The sequence below is a fragment of the Dipodomys ordii genome, unplaced genomic scaffold, assembly GCF_000151885.1.
Source record: "Dipodomys ordii isolate 6190 unplaced genomic scaffold, Dord_2.0 Scaffold131, whole genome shotgun sequence".
Lineage (NCBI taxonomy): Eukaryota > Metazoa > Chordata > Mammalia > Rodentia > Heteromyidae > Dipodomys > Dipodomys ordii.
Genome location: NW_012267347.1, coordinates 4,342,788 through 4,358,260, shown reverse-complemented (window position 1 = coordinate 4,358,260; position 15,473 = coordinate 4,342,788). Strand labels below are relative to the sequence as shown.

The window sequence follows — 15,473 nt, the reverse complement described above, 5'->3', positions numbered from 1 at the left end:
TTTTTTGGTACTGGGGATCGAACCCAGGACGTTGCACTTGCTAGGCAAGCGCTTTGCCACTGAGCTACATCCCAGCCCGTCAGTGAGATTCTTATCTCCTGTTAACCACCAAAAATAGGGAAATGGAACTATAGCTCAAATAGTAAAGCGCTGGTCTTGAGCAGAAAAAGTTAAGGGACTAGCACCCAATCCCTGAGTTCAAGCCCCAGTTCTAGCATTTAAAAAAAAAAAAAAAGGAGAAGGAGACAGACATCTGGGGCCAACTGGAACCATGAAGTAACCAGACGAAAGTTCCTGAAGAGCTACAAAAACTTAAGCCAGGTACCAGTGGCTCACACCTGTAATCCTAGCTACTAAGAAGGCTGAGAGCTGAGGATCACAGTTCAAAGCCAGTTGTAGCAGGAAAGTGTGTGAAACTATGATCTCCTGTTAACAAAAAAGCCAGAACTAGAGCTGTGGCTCAGAGAGGTAGAGCATTAGCCTTGAGCACAAAAGCTCAGGGAGAGCACCCAGGGTCTGAGTTCAAGCCTCAGGGCAGGGACAATAAAAAAAAAAGGAGGGGCTGGGAAGGTGGCTCAGTGGTAGAGCACTTGCCTTGCATGCCTGAAGCCCTGGGTTCGATTCCTCAGCACCACATAAGCAAAAAAAAAAAAAAAAAAAAAAGGAACATATGACAAGGGCAGAGGTCCAGAGGCAGGAGTAGGAAACAGAACTGGAAAGAGGGCTGGGTGTGTCCTGCTTGAAGGTAGGGAAGACCGGCAGAGAGGGCTAGATGTGGCTGGGGTGAGAGATGAGGACTGGAGCACTGGCCTCCTACCTCTGCCACATGGTTTTCCTCAGAACTCCTACTGCAACTGAGGCCCCAGCGTAACTGTGCGGAGGGAAGACAGAGCTCCCTGAGGACAGGACAAGCGTCTGGTCAGTGACTTCCACTTGAGAGGTGAGGGGTTGCTGTCTCCTTTCTAGGGTACCTAGGTCCTCTTCCTTCATTCCCCTGCTGTCAGAACTAAGGCAAAAGGAATGGTCCAGAGTGTTGGCCCCAGAGTGGCTCCAACTATATGGGTTTCTGGGCCACCTGTCAGGGCTGGGGCCTGGCCTGTGAGCAGCTTCAGCACCAAGGCCCAGGAAGGGCCCAGGAAGGCCCTTTGCAGGCCCTGGCCCAGCACAGATGCTTTGGCAAACAAGTCCCCAGCTTTGGGTGGATACTGGCTGCTCCAAAGGTCCCCATTCTGGCCCAGATGACAGTACCCTCCAGGCCTATGCAGCACCCTCTGACTTGGCCCCATCAACAGCTTCTCCTCACAAAGAAAACAACCCTGAGCATCTGGCCCCAGCCCTCCTCCCCAATTTTGACTTGCCATGGAGATTACCATAGTGAAGGACTGGGGAGCCTAGGCAGGAAAGAGCTGGGAGAAGAGGGAACTTTCCACTGGTTTAGGCTCAGGAGAGAGGGGATTGTATAAAGGCACCACATGAGTGGGTAGAGAAGACGGAGGTTAAACAATGGGCCTGGGGTCTCTAGAGAGGGTAGCTAATGGGCATATGCCTAATCTAAGGAAGTCTTTCTGGAAGTCTAACCATCTCTCCTGCTACATCATCAACCTGTTTTATAGCAGATTTAGGTTTGCATAATTGAGTAATTCCAGCCTGTCCTTAAATATAATGTTAGACATTATGTCTGCAGCTTTCCTTCTTGAGGGGGCTGGGATCTCAGGGTTGGCCCTGTCCCTCTCTGGGCATCATTGTCCCTCTATGTTTTCACTACCTCCCTTGTGAGACTATAAGCACTTTGAGATCTTCAGAAAAATATTCTGGGTTCTAGAGTTCCTGATGCCAGAGGCAGGGAGGGGTGAGCCTTCTTATTCTCAACCCTCCTCACTCCACCCCCAGCCCAGGGCTTTTACAAAAGGTGGACTGGGGGGAAGGGACAGGCTGGATGGAGGCCAGACTGGCAGAAACAGGGGCTTTGTCCCAGCTGGTTTCTGAGCCAGGAGATCCGGTGGGAAAGCCCGTGCCAGGCAGAAAAGAACTGCTGGGAGGAAGAAGGGAGGGGGGTGGAGGATGCTGGGGCATAAGAGGAGAGCTTCCTTATAAGGAATGGTGGGGAGGAGGTAGAGGAGGGAATGGGCTGGAGAGAGTTTTTGCATTGCCTGGGTGCAGTCTAGGAGGCCCTCCTGGAGGAGGCCAGGTAGGTTGTAGGGAGTTTGATGGCCAGGAGACAAGGATTAGAAACAGTGGCAACAAGCTTCTGGGTCTAGGAGATGTGTGGACCCGTGTAGGCGTGGCCAGCAGAAGTCCATCCTGAAGGCTAACCCCATCTTTCCTCAAGTCTCTCCAGCAACATGGCCCCACTGCTTCTGCCCCTACTGATGATCCTGGCCCTAACCCAGGTCCCTGCAGCCTTAGTTGGTGTCCTGGAAGGGGACAGCTCAGGTAAGCAGGCTCCCTTGCGGCAGGGGGCTGCCTATGTATCATTCCCATCCCGCATTCCCCAGCACTATGGCAGAGTGGTCTCTCTCCTTCCACCTGAACCAACTGCTTCCAGTCGTAGGCAACCCAAGGAAGGAGAAAAAAATGAGAGGCCTATCAGGAAAGTCTGGGCTGGGCCCTCAGGAACAAGTGTTGGACCTAGGGCTGGGGAGCAGCATGAGGTACAGGCTAAGGGCCTCTGGGCTGGAGGATGGGGGTCTTGGAGTTCAGATGACTGGAGCTGGGGGCAGAATGGAGTGGAACTGGGCAAAGCCCAGAGACACGAGAAAACTTAATGGACAGCGCTGGGGAACACAGCCGCCTTGGTTGGCGGATGCTACGGTGCAGACCCTGGTGTAGTTTGGGGAGACCAGTCCTGAAGACAATTGGATGGGGCACGAAGGATCCAAAAAGCATTGACTGCGAGAGCCCTGGTGGGGCGGCCCCGGGTGCTGGGAGTGGAGCTTGAACTACAGGGTGGACCTGGTCCTGGGGGCGGGGCTTTTGGACTGGGGGCGGTCCCGGGGCGGGGCTTGGGGCCTCGGGGCGGGGCTTGTGATCGCGGGGCGGGGCCAGGTGCTGAGGGCGGGGCTTGGGACCACAGGGCGGCACCCGAGGTCCACTAAGTGGCAGCCGGCCCCGCCCCGCCCTCCCACAGAGGACCGAGCCTTCCGAGTGCGCTCGGCAGGCCCCGAGCCCCTGCGCGGTGTGCTGGGCGGCGCCCTCACCATCCCGTGCCACGTCCACTACCTGCGGCCGCCATCCAGCCGCCGGGCCGCGCCGGGCTCTCCGCGGGTCAAGTGGACCTTCCTGTCCGGGGGCCGGGAGGCGGAGGTGCTGGTGGCGCGGGGCCTGCGCGTCAAGGTGAACGAGGCCTACCGGTTCCGTGTGGCGCTGCCGGCCTATCCCGCGTCGCTCACTGACGTCTCGCTGGTGCTGAGTGAGCTGCGGCCCAACGACTCGGGCATCTACCGCTGCGAGGTGCAGCACGGCATCGACGACAGCAGCGATGCTGTGGAGGTCAAGGTCAAAGGTGAGAGGGCCGGAGGGGAGGAAGGAAGAGATGGAGGGTGGACTACCCCGGAAGTCCACAGTCGGGTGGGGGAAACAGACTTTGCCCCTGGAAAGCACAGACTGAGCTGGAGAAGGAGGGAGGAGACACGGGCTTTTGTTACCTCCTTTCTCTCTTCAGGTGGAACAAAATCTACCCAGTCTCATAACTTAAGCCCCTCGTGTTGTACAATGAGTACCATTTGGACTTTACCTTTGTGTACAAGGAGGTGAGGGGAAGCTTGCTGGGTAGCCGAGCTCAGGAGACCTCTCTGCCCCTCAGGGGTCGTCTTTCTCTACCGGGAGGGCTCTGCCCGCTATGCATTCTCCTTTGCTGGGGCCCAGGAAGCCTGTACTCGAATCGGAGCTCGCATCGCCACACCTGAGCAGCTGTACGCTGCCTACCTTGGAGGCTATGAGCAGTGTGATGCTGGCTGGCTGTCCGACCAGACTGTGAGGTGGGCTGGAGCTGTGAACCAGGGGCTTCTGCTTGTCTCTGCTGAAGTGGTCATGCCAAGAGCCACCTGCTGCCTAAGGCTGGGCACACGGGGCTCCTTACTTCTGGGAGGAAGTTGGTCTAAGGAGGATGGGTGAAGACCTGCCTGGGGGTCTTTCCCTGCAGAGCTGGGATGCCCGCCAGCCTATCAGCCCACTGACTGCACTAAGGGCAGTGGGGTCTGTAGGGTCCATATGAGATAGCACCCCCCTGGGAGGCACTGTACTGTATCTCCTCCCTCCTCAGATATCCCATCCAGACCCCACGAGAGGCCTGTTATGGTGACATGGATGGCTACCCTGGAGTCCGGAACTATGGAGTGGTGGACCCCGATGACCTCTATGATGTCTACTGTTATGCAGAAGACCTAAATGGTGATTTTGGTTAAGTTCCTTTTCTAGCATTGCCCTTTGGTCCTTCTGGGGGCCTCTCCTAGGCCTCATTGTTTCTTATTTGTTTAAAGGGCAAGCAGGAGTAAGGAGATAATCTGTACCCATGTTTCCAAACTCTATCACAGAGGCAAGTTCATGAGCAAAGCCTCACCTGTGATAGGAGACTGAGTTGTAACTGTTCTGTTACCTACTGTTCAGTCCCTGCATGCCTCTGCAGCCTCAGGAAGCTGGGCCAGGTTCCCTTGATCGGTAATGGACATCTCCAGGTTATTCCCAGACTTTGATTCTATCAGTCTGAGTCCATATCAATAAGGAGACTGAGCCTGGAGAAGCTTGCCCATGGTCCTATGGATGCTCCAGGTGGAAGGGCTACCAACTTCCTGGTAAGCCAGCTCCTCTTCCCCACCCAGGAGAACTGTTCCTAGGTGCCCCTCCAGACAAGCTAACGTTGGAAGAGGCACGGGCCTACTGCCGGGAGCGGGGAGCAGAGATTGCCACTACAGGCCAGCTGTATGCAGCCTGGGATGATGGCCTGGATCGCTGCAGCCCGGGCTGGCTGGCTGATGGCAGTGTGCGCTACCCCATTGTCACACCCAGCCAGCGCTGTGGTGGGGGCCTGCCTGGTGTCAAGACCCTCTTCCTCTTTCCTAACCAGACGGGCTTCCCCAACAAGCACAGCCGCTTCAACGTCTACTGCTTCAGAGGTGAGACAGACCTGGAGGGAGGACGGAGCCCTCAAAGTCCTGCCCCAGTTCTGACCAGTTTCTTTGTCATTCAGGATTCTTAATTCTAAGCACGTCCCCTGGCTTAGTCTGAGCTGTATGGGCTCAGGGAGTGGTCTTATGCTTGTCCCATCCAGTTTCAAAACTGCATCTCCTTATTGGGCTGTTAAGTTCCCATTTCCTCCAGCTTATTGAAAGAGCAGAGATGACTGACATTCTCTGCATCCAATGAACAATCTGCTCAAGTTCTCCTAATTAAGCAAATGCCCCTCATGACTTTCAGGAGAGTTTTCAGATCCCACAGCTTAAAGGTGTCAGACTTCTAACCACCAAATACTGCTGGAAACGTGCAGTTCCCCCATAGGGAACGGAACTTCAAAGACAGCTGGGTGCAGATTAGGAGCCAAGCACTTTCTCCTAAAGGAAGTGGCAGGAGGAACTTAGGTGGAGTTGGGAAGGAGGGGAGGAGAGAATGACTACAATGGGAGGAGGTGAAGGACTAAGGCAGCACAGAGGCAGGATTGCTGGTCTTGTGTGCAGCAAGGCTCACTAGAGCAGGTGATGATGACGGTCCTGTCCTACCTAGCTGGGCACAGATAGCTCTCAGGGCCTTTCCCGGCCCAATTCCTCATTTGCTTTATTAGCTTTCTGCTCTCAGTTCCCTTCCCCAAAGGACAACATAACTTAGCTTGAACCTCTGAGTATGTGAAAGGAGTGGGTCCCCAAGGAGATGACCTTTCCTTTTCCCTGTTCCTCAATTATGAGACCTTCAGGGGTGACCAGAATGTTCTTTCTGCTCTTTGCTCTTCAGCTGTGCTGTAGGGATGGTGTTTATCTATCCCCTTTCATTTCAAGAGTCCTGGGGTGACTGGGATCCCTGGTACCTTGATCCAAGCCCAAGATACAAAGGTGCTGAGGCTACTCAATCCGTGCTTCTGCTCACATCATCTCCTGGGAATAGCTTTCACCTGAGCCCTTCCTGACCCTTCCAAAGTGGTGTCCCAAAACTCTTCTTTCTAGGTCTGCTTCATTATTTTATTGTAACATTATACAGTAAGTTTGCTCTCTTTATCTATAATACAAACTGCTTGGAGGGCAGGAAGTTAGAGATTCTGCACTATATTTTCAGGGCCCAGAAGAATGCTTGGCATTATTTTTGTAGGTACGTGATGAATGCTTGACGAATGAGTGGCAAAGTTCTGGGGTGCCTCCGAAACCCTGATAGGCACACTGTAGGGAAGCCGTGAAAGAACTAAGAGAATTCCAGCATTACTGACAATCTTAACCCACAGCCCTCACATACAGGCCACGGGCTGGGAGGGCCCAGCTTCCATCAATACTTTCCTCCTGCCACAGACTCTGCTCACCCCTCTACCATGCCTGAGACCTCCAACCCAGCCTCTGATGGTCTAGAGGCCATTGTCACAGTGACAGAGACCCTGGAGGAATTGCAGCTGCCTCAGGAAACCATGGAGAGTGAGTCCCGTGGGGCCATCTACTCCATTCCCATCATGGAGGATGGAGGAGGTGGGAGCTCCACCCCAGAAGACCCAGCGGAGGCCCCAAAGACCCTCCTAGGTAACTCACATCCCTCACTGTAGAGAAGTCGCCACCCGAGAGAAGGCAGGGGCAGAAGGGGCAAGCCCACTAGGATGCTGGGGTCATAGCTGTCATAAGTCTCCCCTGTCCTTAGTAGCTCAGTGGGGCTTATCCCTTTCCCAAACTTTGTCATTTTAGAAAATTCTAGCGCCCCCCCCCCCACAATTTCCTAGGGCTGGAAAAGTTTAGACTAAGGAGCTGTTCCCTGACAGGGTTCATGGACTGTGGGAAAAAGAGATATCCCTTTTTTGGCTCTTCCTCTACCTTACTTACCCAAAAGAGACTAGCATGGTAACAGACTAAGACTGTTCCTGAGCTTTTATGCTCAATGCTCAAATGCTCTACCACTTGAATCACACCCCCACTTCCAGCTCTTTGGTGGCTAATTGTAAATAAGAGTCTCACATGGGCTGGGAATGTGGCTTAGTCGTAGAGTGCTTGCTCAGCCTGGATGAAACCCTGGTTTTGATTCCTCAGTACCACATAAACAGAAAAAGCCAGAAGTAATTCTGTGGCTTGAGTGGTAGAGTGCTAGCCTTGAGGGAAAAAAGTCTCACATGCTGGGCGCCAGTGGCTCACCTCTGTAATCCCAGCTACTCGGGAGGCAGAGATCTGAGGATGGAAGTTCAAAGCCAGCCTGGACAAAAAGTCTGTGAGATTCTTATCTTCAATTGACTACTCAGAAAAAGCTGGAAATGGCTCAAGTGGCAGAGTGCTAACCTGGAACAAAAGCCTTAAGACCAGCAGGAAAAAAAGTCTCACAGACTTTCCTGCCCCAGTTGGCTTTGAACTATGATCCTCAGAGGTTAGCCTCCTGAGTAACTAGAACTACAAGCATTGACTACAGAGGCCACCCTTCTACACCACTACCCTTCTCTTCTTTCTATCCCCTGGAGGGTGCTGTCCCTGGTGCTGAACTGTTTGTGCTTTACCTAGAATTTGAAACCCAATCCATTGTGCCACCCACGGGGTCTTCAGAAGAGGAAAGCAAAGTATTAGAGGAAGAAGAGAGCTATAAGGATGAAGAAGAGATAGAGGAAGAGGACAAAGAGGTGGAGGATGAGGACTTGTGGGCATGGCCCAGTGAGCTCAGCAGACCTCTCCCCACTGACATGGACATGGAGGAGTCGCTCTCCCAGGCATCCCCACCGGCAAGGGCTGTCCTGCAGCCCGGTGCATCACCACCTCCTAGTGGAGAACCAAAAACTGCCAGGCCTCCAAGGGTCCATGGACCACTTACTGAGACTCTGCCTACTCCAAAGGAGGGGAGCTTAGCATCCCCACCACCTTCCACTCCAGTTGGGGCAAGAGAGCTGGGAGAGGAAGCTGGGGGCCCTGATCTATCTGGGGTCCTTCGAGGAGAGAGTGAGGAGACAGGGAGCTCGGAGGATACCCCTTCCCTGCTTCCAGCTACAAGGGCCCCTGAGGGTACCAGAGAATTGGAGGTCCCCTTGGAAGAGAATTCCGGAAGAACTGTCCCAGCAGGGACCTCAGTGCTGGCCCAGCCAGTGCTGCCCACTGACAGCGCCAGCCGAGGCGGAGTGGCTGTGGCCCCCTCATCAGGTAACTCTGCTCAAGGCTCAGTCTTCCTCTTCATCCTCCTTTTCTTCCCCCTGCAGCTGTGGATCACCTGACCTATTGGCCTTTAATCCATCATCATCCCCAGACTCAACTCTCCTTTTGCCTTCATTTTCTTAACCTATCTCTACCCGGGGGGGGGTCCTCCAGTGTTGGATACCCCACCTATGACTTCCATCTAGCTTTCTGATTGCTTACCCTGTGACCCTCCAGCTCTGCTGCCCTCACTGATGACCCTGCTGCCCTCAGGACCTCACTTCTCATAGAGATGACCACATTGCACTAGTCCACAGGGCACCCTTATACTTCTGCTAGGTGCCCTTGTCACCTGTTGTACTCATTGGGACCAAGCCCATCTCCTAATCCTCTACCCTCCATGCCATTACTCCAGCCTCTTATCTCAGGGAAGCCTGGGAGACCATCCGCACCCCCTCAGCCTCTGGGGTCCAGGACAGTCCTCACCCCATAGAGCCTTAAGCCACTACTTCTGTGAAGTATTTTTTTTCCAACTGTTTCATGGAAAACAAGCTTTGGAAATAAATCTGTATTAAACTGCTTTGTAACCAACCTTTGATACCCTGTCTCCATTTCCAGCTGTCTGCCCTTCTCATTCCATGGGTCTGTGTCATGGGCAGCTGGCTACTCTGTCTCTATGACTCCTCCTTCCTTCTTTTTCTCTTGCTACCTCTCTTCTTTTTCATATTCAGCCAACACTTTTCCTGTCAGAGTAGTCTTAACAGCCCCAAAGGTCCCCAGGCTCTCCTTGTCAGGCTGGTGTACACTCTCCCTCTGACTGAAGCAGTCTCTGATTTGCCCATTTGTGGAAGCCTGGGAGTTTATACTCCTTCCTTCCTCATGGGGAGGAACCCATGCAATCTCGGGTGTGTGGTGTGCATTTATATTTGGTTTTGAGCCATTTGGAGTCTTCCGTATGAAGTAGTGACTGTAATGGTCTCTGCGTGGAGCCAGGTCCCTGGCATCCAGACAACCTAGCCCTTCCCCTCCTCTCAGCGTGAGGAAAGTACCTAACTCTCTCTTACTGCCCCCAGCACCCCACCTCCTCCACTAACCCCTGCACTAATGACCATATCCACTCCCATGGGGAATGGTTTCAGACTCTTCAACCCAAAGGATCTGTTTCTAATTCTGGAGAAGACAAAAATGGCAGTGGGGGGAGGAGGGAAGCTTCTGGGGTCTGAGACAAGCCCTACCTACTCATAGAAGGTTAAGTTTCCCAGTGGAGGCCTCTGGAAAACGCTAGGGTCCTCCCCTAGATGGTCCAGGTGGGCTATCTCCCAGGTCTTGGGGTTCAGACTGCATAGGATAGGAGCATCCTGGTCTCTGCAATGTTGTGGTCCACCTGGAGGAGGAACCAGAGGTCCCCTATCCACTGTGTGAACAGAAGGAAGAGGAAAGCTTTCTGGCTATATAGCAGTTGTCCAAAAGAGAGGGAGGGAGGAAATCAAGAAATCCCTCAGAACAGTCCTTAGCCTACACCGGAATCAGTCACAGCTAGGGGCGGGAACTTTTCCTGGGGTGAGGGAGGAATCAAGGATGAAGTTGAAGAGTCTGTGTCACCAAGCTTGGAGGGCTGTACTGGAAGGAGAGGGGAACCGACAGGAGCAGCAGGAAAGTGTGAGGAATGAAATGGGCTCAGAATGCCTACCCTTAGTTGGAGGGGGCTGGTGCTTAATTGGCGAAATGGAATGCCTGGGGTGGGGAGTAGTATAACCAGGTGGAAGGAACTATAGGCAGGAGAGGAAAGATTGATTCCTTTTGCCCAAAACAGCCAGGTCATCCCAGCATTCCAGCTTTTCTACCACCCCCACTCCTAACCAAGACAGAGTGATGCATTATGGGCTTTGGCCTCAGCTGCTGAGGGTAGATGGTGGATCTGAAAGATTCTGGGCCCCCCACCTCTAGCCATATGGTTGAGGGCACTGACCTGCACTGTTGATCTAGGAAACTATTTCCCCCGGTTCATCTGAACCGGAAAGCAGTGGCAACTCGCAGCCCCTTCAGCTTTCAGGCACAGCTGACAACAGTCACCGCCTACCCCAGGGTCCGGAGAGAAGGTCAAAAAGCAGACGGCCTAGCAGATGGGGCCAGATTCAGACCATAGACTGCAGGCCTTTAGGGCAGTGTGGTAAACTAAGAGGGCTACGTGGAGGAGAGGGAGCTAGAAAGGAAGAGTGAGATGATTCGGGGTGGTAAACTAGAGGAAGCCCACAACAGAGGCAAGGAGAAGAGAGGGTGAGAGAAAAAGAAGATGCAAACGTGTAAAAGCCGAGGCAGGGGAGCAGATACAGGGCAAAGAGTGAGAAAGCAAACTATATCTCCACTAACAACTTCTGGGCTAACTGACTCAGCTCAGTGGACAGCACCAGAAATGGTTAGCATCACCTAGTCCATCAGGTTCTAGGAGCAGTGGAGGAATGCTATGGTGATTTTCCTAGCCCACCTAGACTGCTCAGAACTGGCACAAAGATTACGGCCTAGTGGCAGAAAAAAGTGATGTCAGTGTAACATGGAAGAACCAGGTCTCATGACACCTCGTGTCTTTCCCCTTAGTGAGGTTAGGTGAGGATTCCCCTGACCTCTTCCTCTGTCCCTATTGGACTGGCACACACTGGTTAGCATGACAGTGGCTTGTGCACAGATGAGCCAATGAGTAACTGTAGAGCGATGGTAGGCTCTAGGGAGAACTATTAACTCCCAGGATAGTGGGGCCAGGCCTAGGGTAACCTCTAGACTCACCCCTTCGAGGGTTCAGGCTACAGATCTGTGGTCCACTCTCCACCTCACTTCTCTCCCCCCCCCCCAGGTGACTGTGTCCCCAACCCCTGCCACAATGGTGGCACATGCTTGGAGGAGGAGGAGGAGGAGGAGGGGGTCCGCTGCCTATGTTTGCCTGGCTATGGGGGGGACCTGTGCGATGTTGGTGAGTGTGTTGAGGGGCATGGGTTAAGGAGGGAAAGACCTGCAACCCGGTCCCTGCCCCCGATATATTAGATCTGGAAGGAGAGGGAGGTCACTGGTTTGGGCTTTGTCACAAATGAGTCCCTACTTCAGGCAAGTTGCACAAGTTCTCTGTGTCCTACCCTGAATGTCCCGGGCTGTTAAGGGACCAACATTGCCTCTTAAAACTGAGCACACTCCAGGCATCCGGCAGGCAATCGTGACGTTTTTCCCTGCCTCTGAGAAGCCAGGAGGGCACAGCTCTCCTCTAGGATGGAGGATTACAGAGATCCAGACCTGAACTCCAACTCTCCGTGGTCCCTGCCGCTAAAGAAGGCACTGTGGGCCCTGTCCCAGGGCACTGCCAACCTCCTCCGCCCCCCCCAACACCTTGGTCCCGCCCCTTGCTCCCAGGCCCCTCCCCTCCCCGTGGCCCCGTCCAGGCTCCATCTGCGATGGAGTGGAAGGAGAGGGAGCCCAGGCTCCTCGGGTTCCCAGGCCCTCTGCCTAAGATGCCTGCCCTTGTGTGTGCCAGGCCTCCACTTCTGCAGCCCCGGCTGGGATGCCTTTCAGGGCTCCTGCTACAAGCACTTTTCTACACGAAGGAGCTGGGAGGAGGCCGAGACTCAGTGCCGGATGTACGGCGCGCACCTGGCCAGCATCAGCACACCGGAGGAACAGAACTTCATCAACAGTGGGCTGGGTCCCTGCACACTCCCTCCCGCGCTAGTGACGCCCCTTCCTTGCTAATGCGTGCACTCCATTCATTCATGCATTCGTGCACTCTCTTTCCTTTCTCTCTCTCCACGCTAAGGTGGTAGGGTTTCAGGGAAGGGACCAGTTGGAATCGCAGGAAATGAATTGCACCTGCATCAGCCAGAGGCTTTCACTCACTTCTCTGATTCTCCCCCCTTCATCTGATTAACTCAACACCGTTCTTAAAAGTGTTTGCTCAGTTCCCTGTTCCCCTTTTCCTAGCTAAAGTGTTATTTTTCTTTTTCTACCCCAAACCCCTGTGTTCCATCAGGCCCATGTGCGGAAGTTGGGTAAAAGAGGTTGAGGACACAGCTTACATGGTAGAGGGCTTGCCTAAGATGCTTGAGTTCCTGGGTTCAACTCTTAGCAACACACTGGGGCTGGGAAGGTGGCTCAGTGATAAAGTGCTTGCTTTGCATGCATGAGGCCCTGGGTTCGATTCCTCAGCACCACATAGCAGAAAAAGCTGGAAGTGGCGCTGTGGCTCAATGGTAGAGCACTAGCCTTGAGCTTAAGAGCTGAGGGACAGTGCCCAGGCCCAGAGTTCAGGCCCCACAACTGGCAAAAAAAAAAATCTCTTAGCAACACACACACACACACACACACACACACACACACTCCCTACACACACAGAGGGAGGCTTCGCTTTTGGATTTGGGACCCTGTGGCCACCTACACACCACCAGGTAACACAGTGGCTGCCCTCTGCTGGCAGCTTTGCTCACTGCACTCCTTCCCCCGCCCCACCCCCCCCCTTCTTCCCCAGATCAATACCGGGAGTACCAGTGGATTGGGCTCAATGACAGGACCATCGAGGGAGACTTCCTGTGGTCAGATGGTGTCCCGCTGGTGAGAAGCCTCAGCTTCCCTCAGGCCATTTAGTTCACTTTCTCAAAACACTCTGCCTTACTCCTGCTTCCTTCCCTTCTTTTTCTGGCCACCTTCCCTTCTCGTGCCTTTTTCCTTTTATACCCTGCACACTCCTTCCTTTCTCTTCTCTCTGGCTCCCATTATCCCTCTCCCCAAACCTCTGGATGTCCCCTAAGCCCCTAGCTTTCCCTCTCCTTGGTGTCCTACCAGCCCTCCCCAGTCCTTTAAGCCCATTCCTTAGGGCTCCTCAACACCTACCTTGCCCTCCCCCCCACCCCACCTTAGCTCTATGAGAACTGGAATCCTGGGCAGCCTGACAGCTACTTCCTGTCTGGAGAGAACTGCGTGGTCATGGTGTGGCATGACCAAGGACAATGGAGTGACGTGCCTTGCAACTACCACCTGTCCTACACCTGCAAGATGGGGCTGGGTGAGGGTGGGCAAGGGAAGGGAGGGAGGGGAAGGGAAGAAGAGTCTGTAGATTGATGTTTATAGAAGCTACCCAGAGGAGTGTGTTCTAGACCCCGGGACAGCTAACAGATTGCAAGGGTCCACTCAGAATCCTTGTCTTTTTTTTTTTTTTCTGGTCTTGGGGCTTGAACTCTGGGTGCTGTCCCTCAGCCATTCAGCTCAAGATTAGAACACTACCACTTGAGCCACAGCACCACTTCTGACTTTTTCTGCTTATGTGGTGCTGTATGCAAGACAGGCACTCTACCACTGAGCCACCTTCTCAGCCCAGGAATCCTTGTCTTTTATGTCATCTTGTGGCCATTCTTCGTCTCTCCATTAAGATTCTGGGAACTGTTATCCATGCATCCAGACTTCCAGCTCCTAACCACGTCCCCCATCCCTGCAGTATCCTGTGGGCCTCCACCAGAGCTGCCCCTGGCTCAAGTGTTCGGCCGCCCGAGGCTACGCTACGAGGTGGACACTGTGCTTCGCTATCGGTGCCAGGAAGGACTAGCTCAGCGCAATCTTCCACTGATCCGCTGCCAGGAGAATGGACTTTGGGAGCCCCCTCAAATCTCCTGTGTGCCCCGAAGGCCTGTGAGTACCAGGAGATAGGTGGGGGCCACTAGCTAATAGAAGCCCTGGGCTCCAATCCAGTTCTGCCTCTCACCCGCTGTGTGAGTTTGGAGTAATCACCGCCCCTCTCTGGAACAGAGAAGGAGGTAGGCTAGGCTGCCCTTCTGTGTTGAGGTCTGGGAACAGCAACTCACTCTAGGCTCTGAAGGGCTAAATCAGGTCAAGCATTTTGGGGTTGGAGGTATGGGAGAGCAAGCTCCAGCCTATGAGCAAAAGCATCAGGCACTGAGTTCGAGTTCTGATTTCAGACAAGAAAAAAAGAACAAATATTTTAATAAGGACAGGGGTTGAAGAGCAAGAAGACCAGAGGATGGACTCTGAGAAAAACAGGAAGAGGTGCCCAGGGTAGAGTGAGAGTGTGTGTTTTCTTCCCCAGGCTCGAGCTGTGCACCCAGTGAAGAAACCAAGAGGATATCAGTGGAGGCAACGGGGACACCAAAAGACACTGCTGCCACCTCCTTCTGGTCCCTAAGAGCAAGGTCTCCAACTCCAATGTTCCCAGTACCGCCCTCTCCCTTCAACTGTCCCTCACCCTATGTGCATTTCCCACCACAGGGAATGTCAACATGAGAGGGGTGGAGCTGGACTCCAGACAGCAGTGCCTGAGGGGCTTCTGGGAAACACCCAGGTGGCTCTGCCCATCCCAGGCCCCCTCTTCCCTACCTAGGCTTCGGGCTTTCCCTCAGGGCAATAGCTAAATCCATAAGTGCCTCAATTGCCCTCCATGCCATCCATCCATCCATCCAGTGTCTCTACTTCTCTAGGGAGCACTGGTGTTTACAGGATCATGTGCTAGTAAAAAACAGACAGAAATAAAGTTGTGTTTGGGCCCAAACAAATTTGGAGAATGTGTGTGTGTGTGTGCGAGAGAGACAGAGACAGAGAGACAGAGACAGAGAGAGCTCACAGGATGTACATCTAATATCTCTATTAGCTTCCAAAGGTCAGAGAAGTTCCCAAGATGTCAGTGGATAGAGCTGTGCTTGGCAGAGAACAGCCTAATAAGTACTCAGGGAAGGAAGGAACTCCAGGAGGTAGGGACAGCATCAGTGTGTAGCATCTGGAGATTTGGAAAGCAATGTGGTGCCCAAGAGTCAGGCCCAACTACAGTTCAGTTTGGGGAATGAGAGGCAGGGGGCTGGGTACTTTGGTGTTCCAGTTCTGAACTTTTTTTTTAACTTTAACTTTTTTTTTTTTGGTCGGTTGTGGGGCTTGAACCCATTCTAAACTTCTAAGGGGTCCTCCGGGAGAGAGATTGTTGAGGGTGAAAGGAGGACTCTGGGGGCCCTGCACAGATCTAAGGTCTGCATGGCCGGAAGGCATATGTCAAATATGCTGGAAGTAGAGAAACAAGGTAAGGGCAGAGAGAAATCCCCAGCCCTGTGGTGGGCTGGACCCCGGGCAAGAACCTGTGGGTCTCATAGGCTATGGCCAGCAGAGGACGCAGCGGACACAGGCACGTGGCTCCGAGAGGACCCTGTGCACGTGTGTGGG

The 15,473-nt window shown here is 53.6% G+C and overlaps 1 protein-coding gene across 1 annotated transcript; it reads left to right on the top strand.

The window, feature by feature from the left end:
* Window positions 1-2,341: 2,341 nt before the first annotated feature.
* Window positions 2,342-14,508, top strand: Bcan (brevican). The gene is made up of 13 exons (XM_013030668.1): window positions 2,342-2,433; window positions 3,128-3,502; window positions 3,803-3,977; window positions 4,262-4,389; window positions 4,818-5,111; window positions 6,486-6,707; window positions 7,665-8,291; window positions 11,131-11,247; window positions 11,800-11,958; window positions 12,787-12,869; window positions 13,176-13,320; window positions 13,750-13,940; window positions 14,356-14,508. Exons 1-13 carry the CDS (start codon window positions 2,343-2,345, stop codon window positions 14,449-14,451), a joined length of 2,703 nt encoding a protein of 900 aa, XP_012886122.1. The 5' UTR covers window position 2,342; the 3' UTR covers window positions 14,452-14,508.
* Window positions 14,509-15,473: the final 965 nt, after the last annotated feature.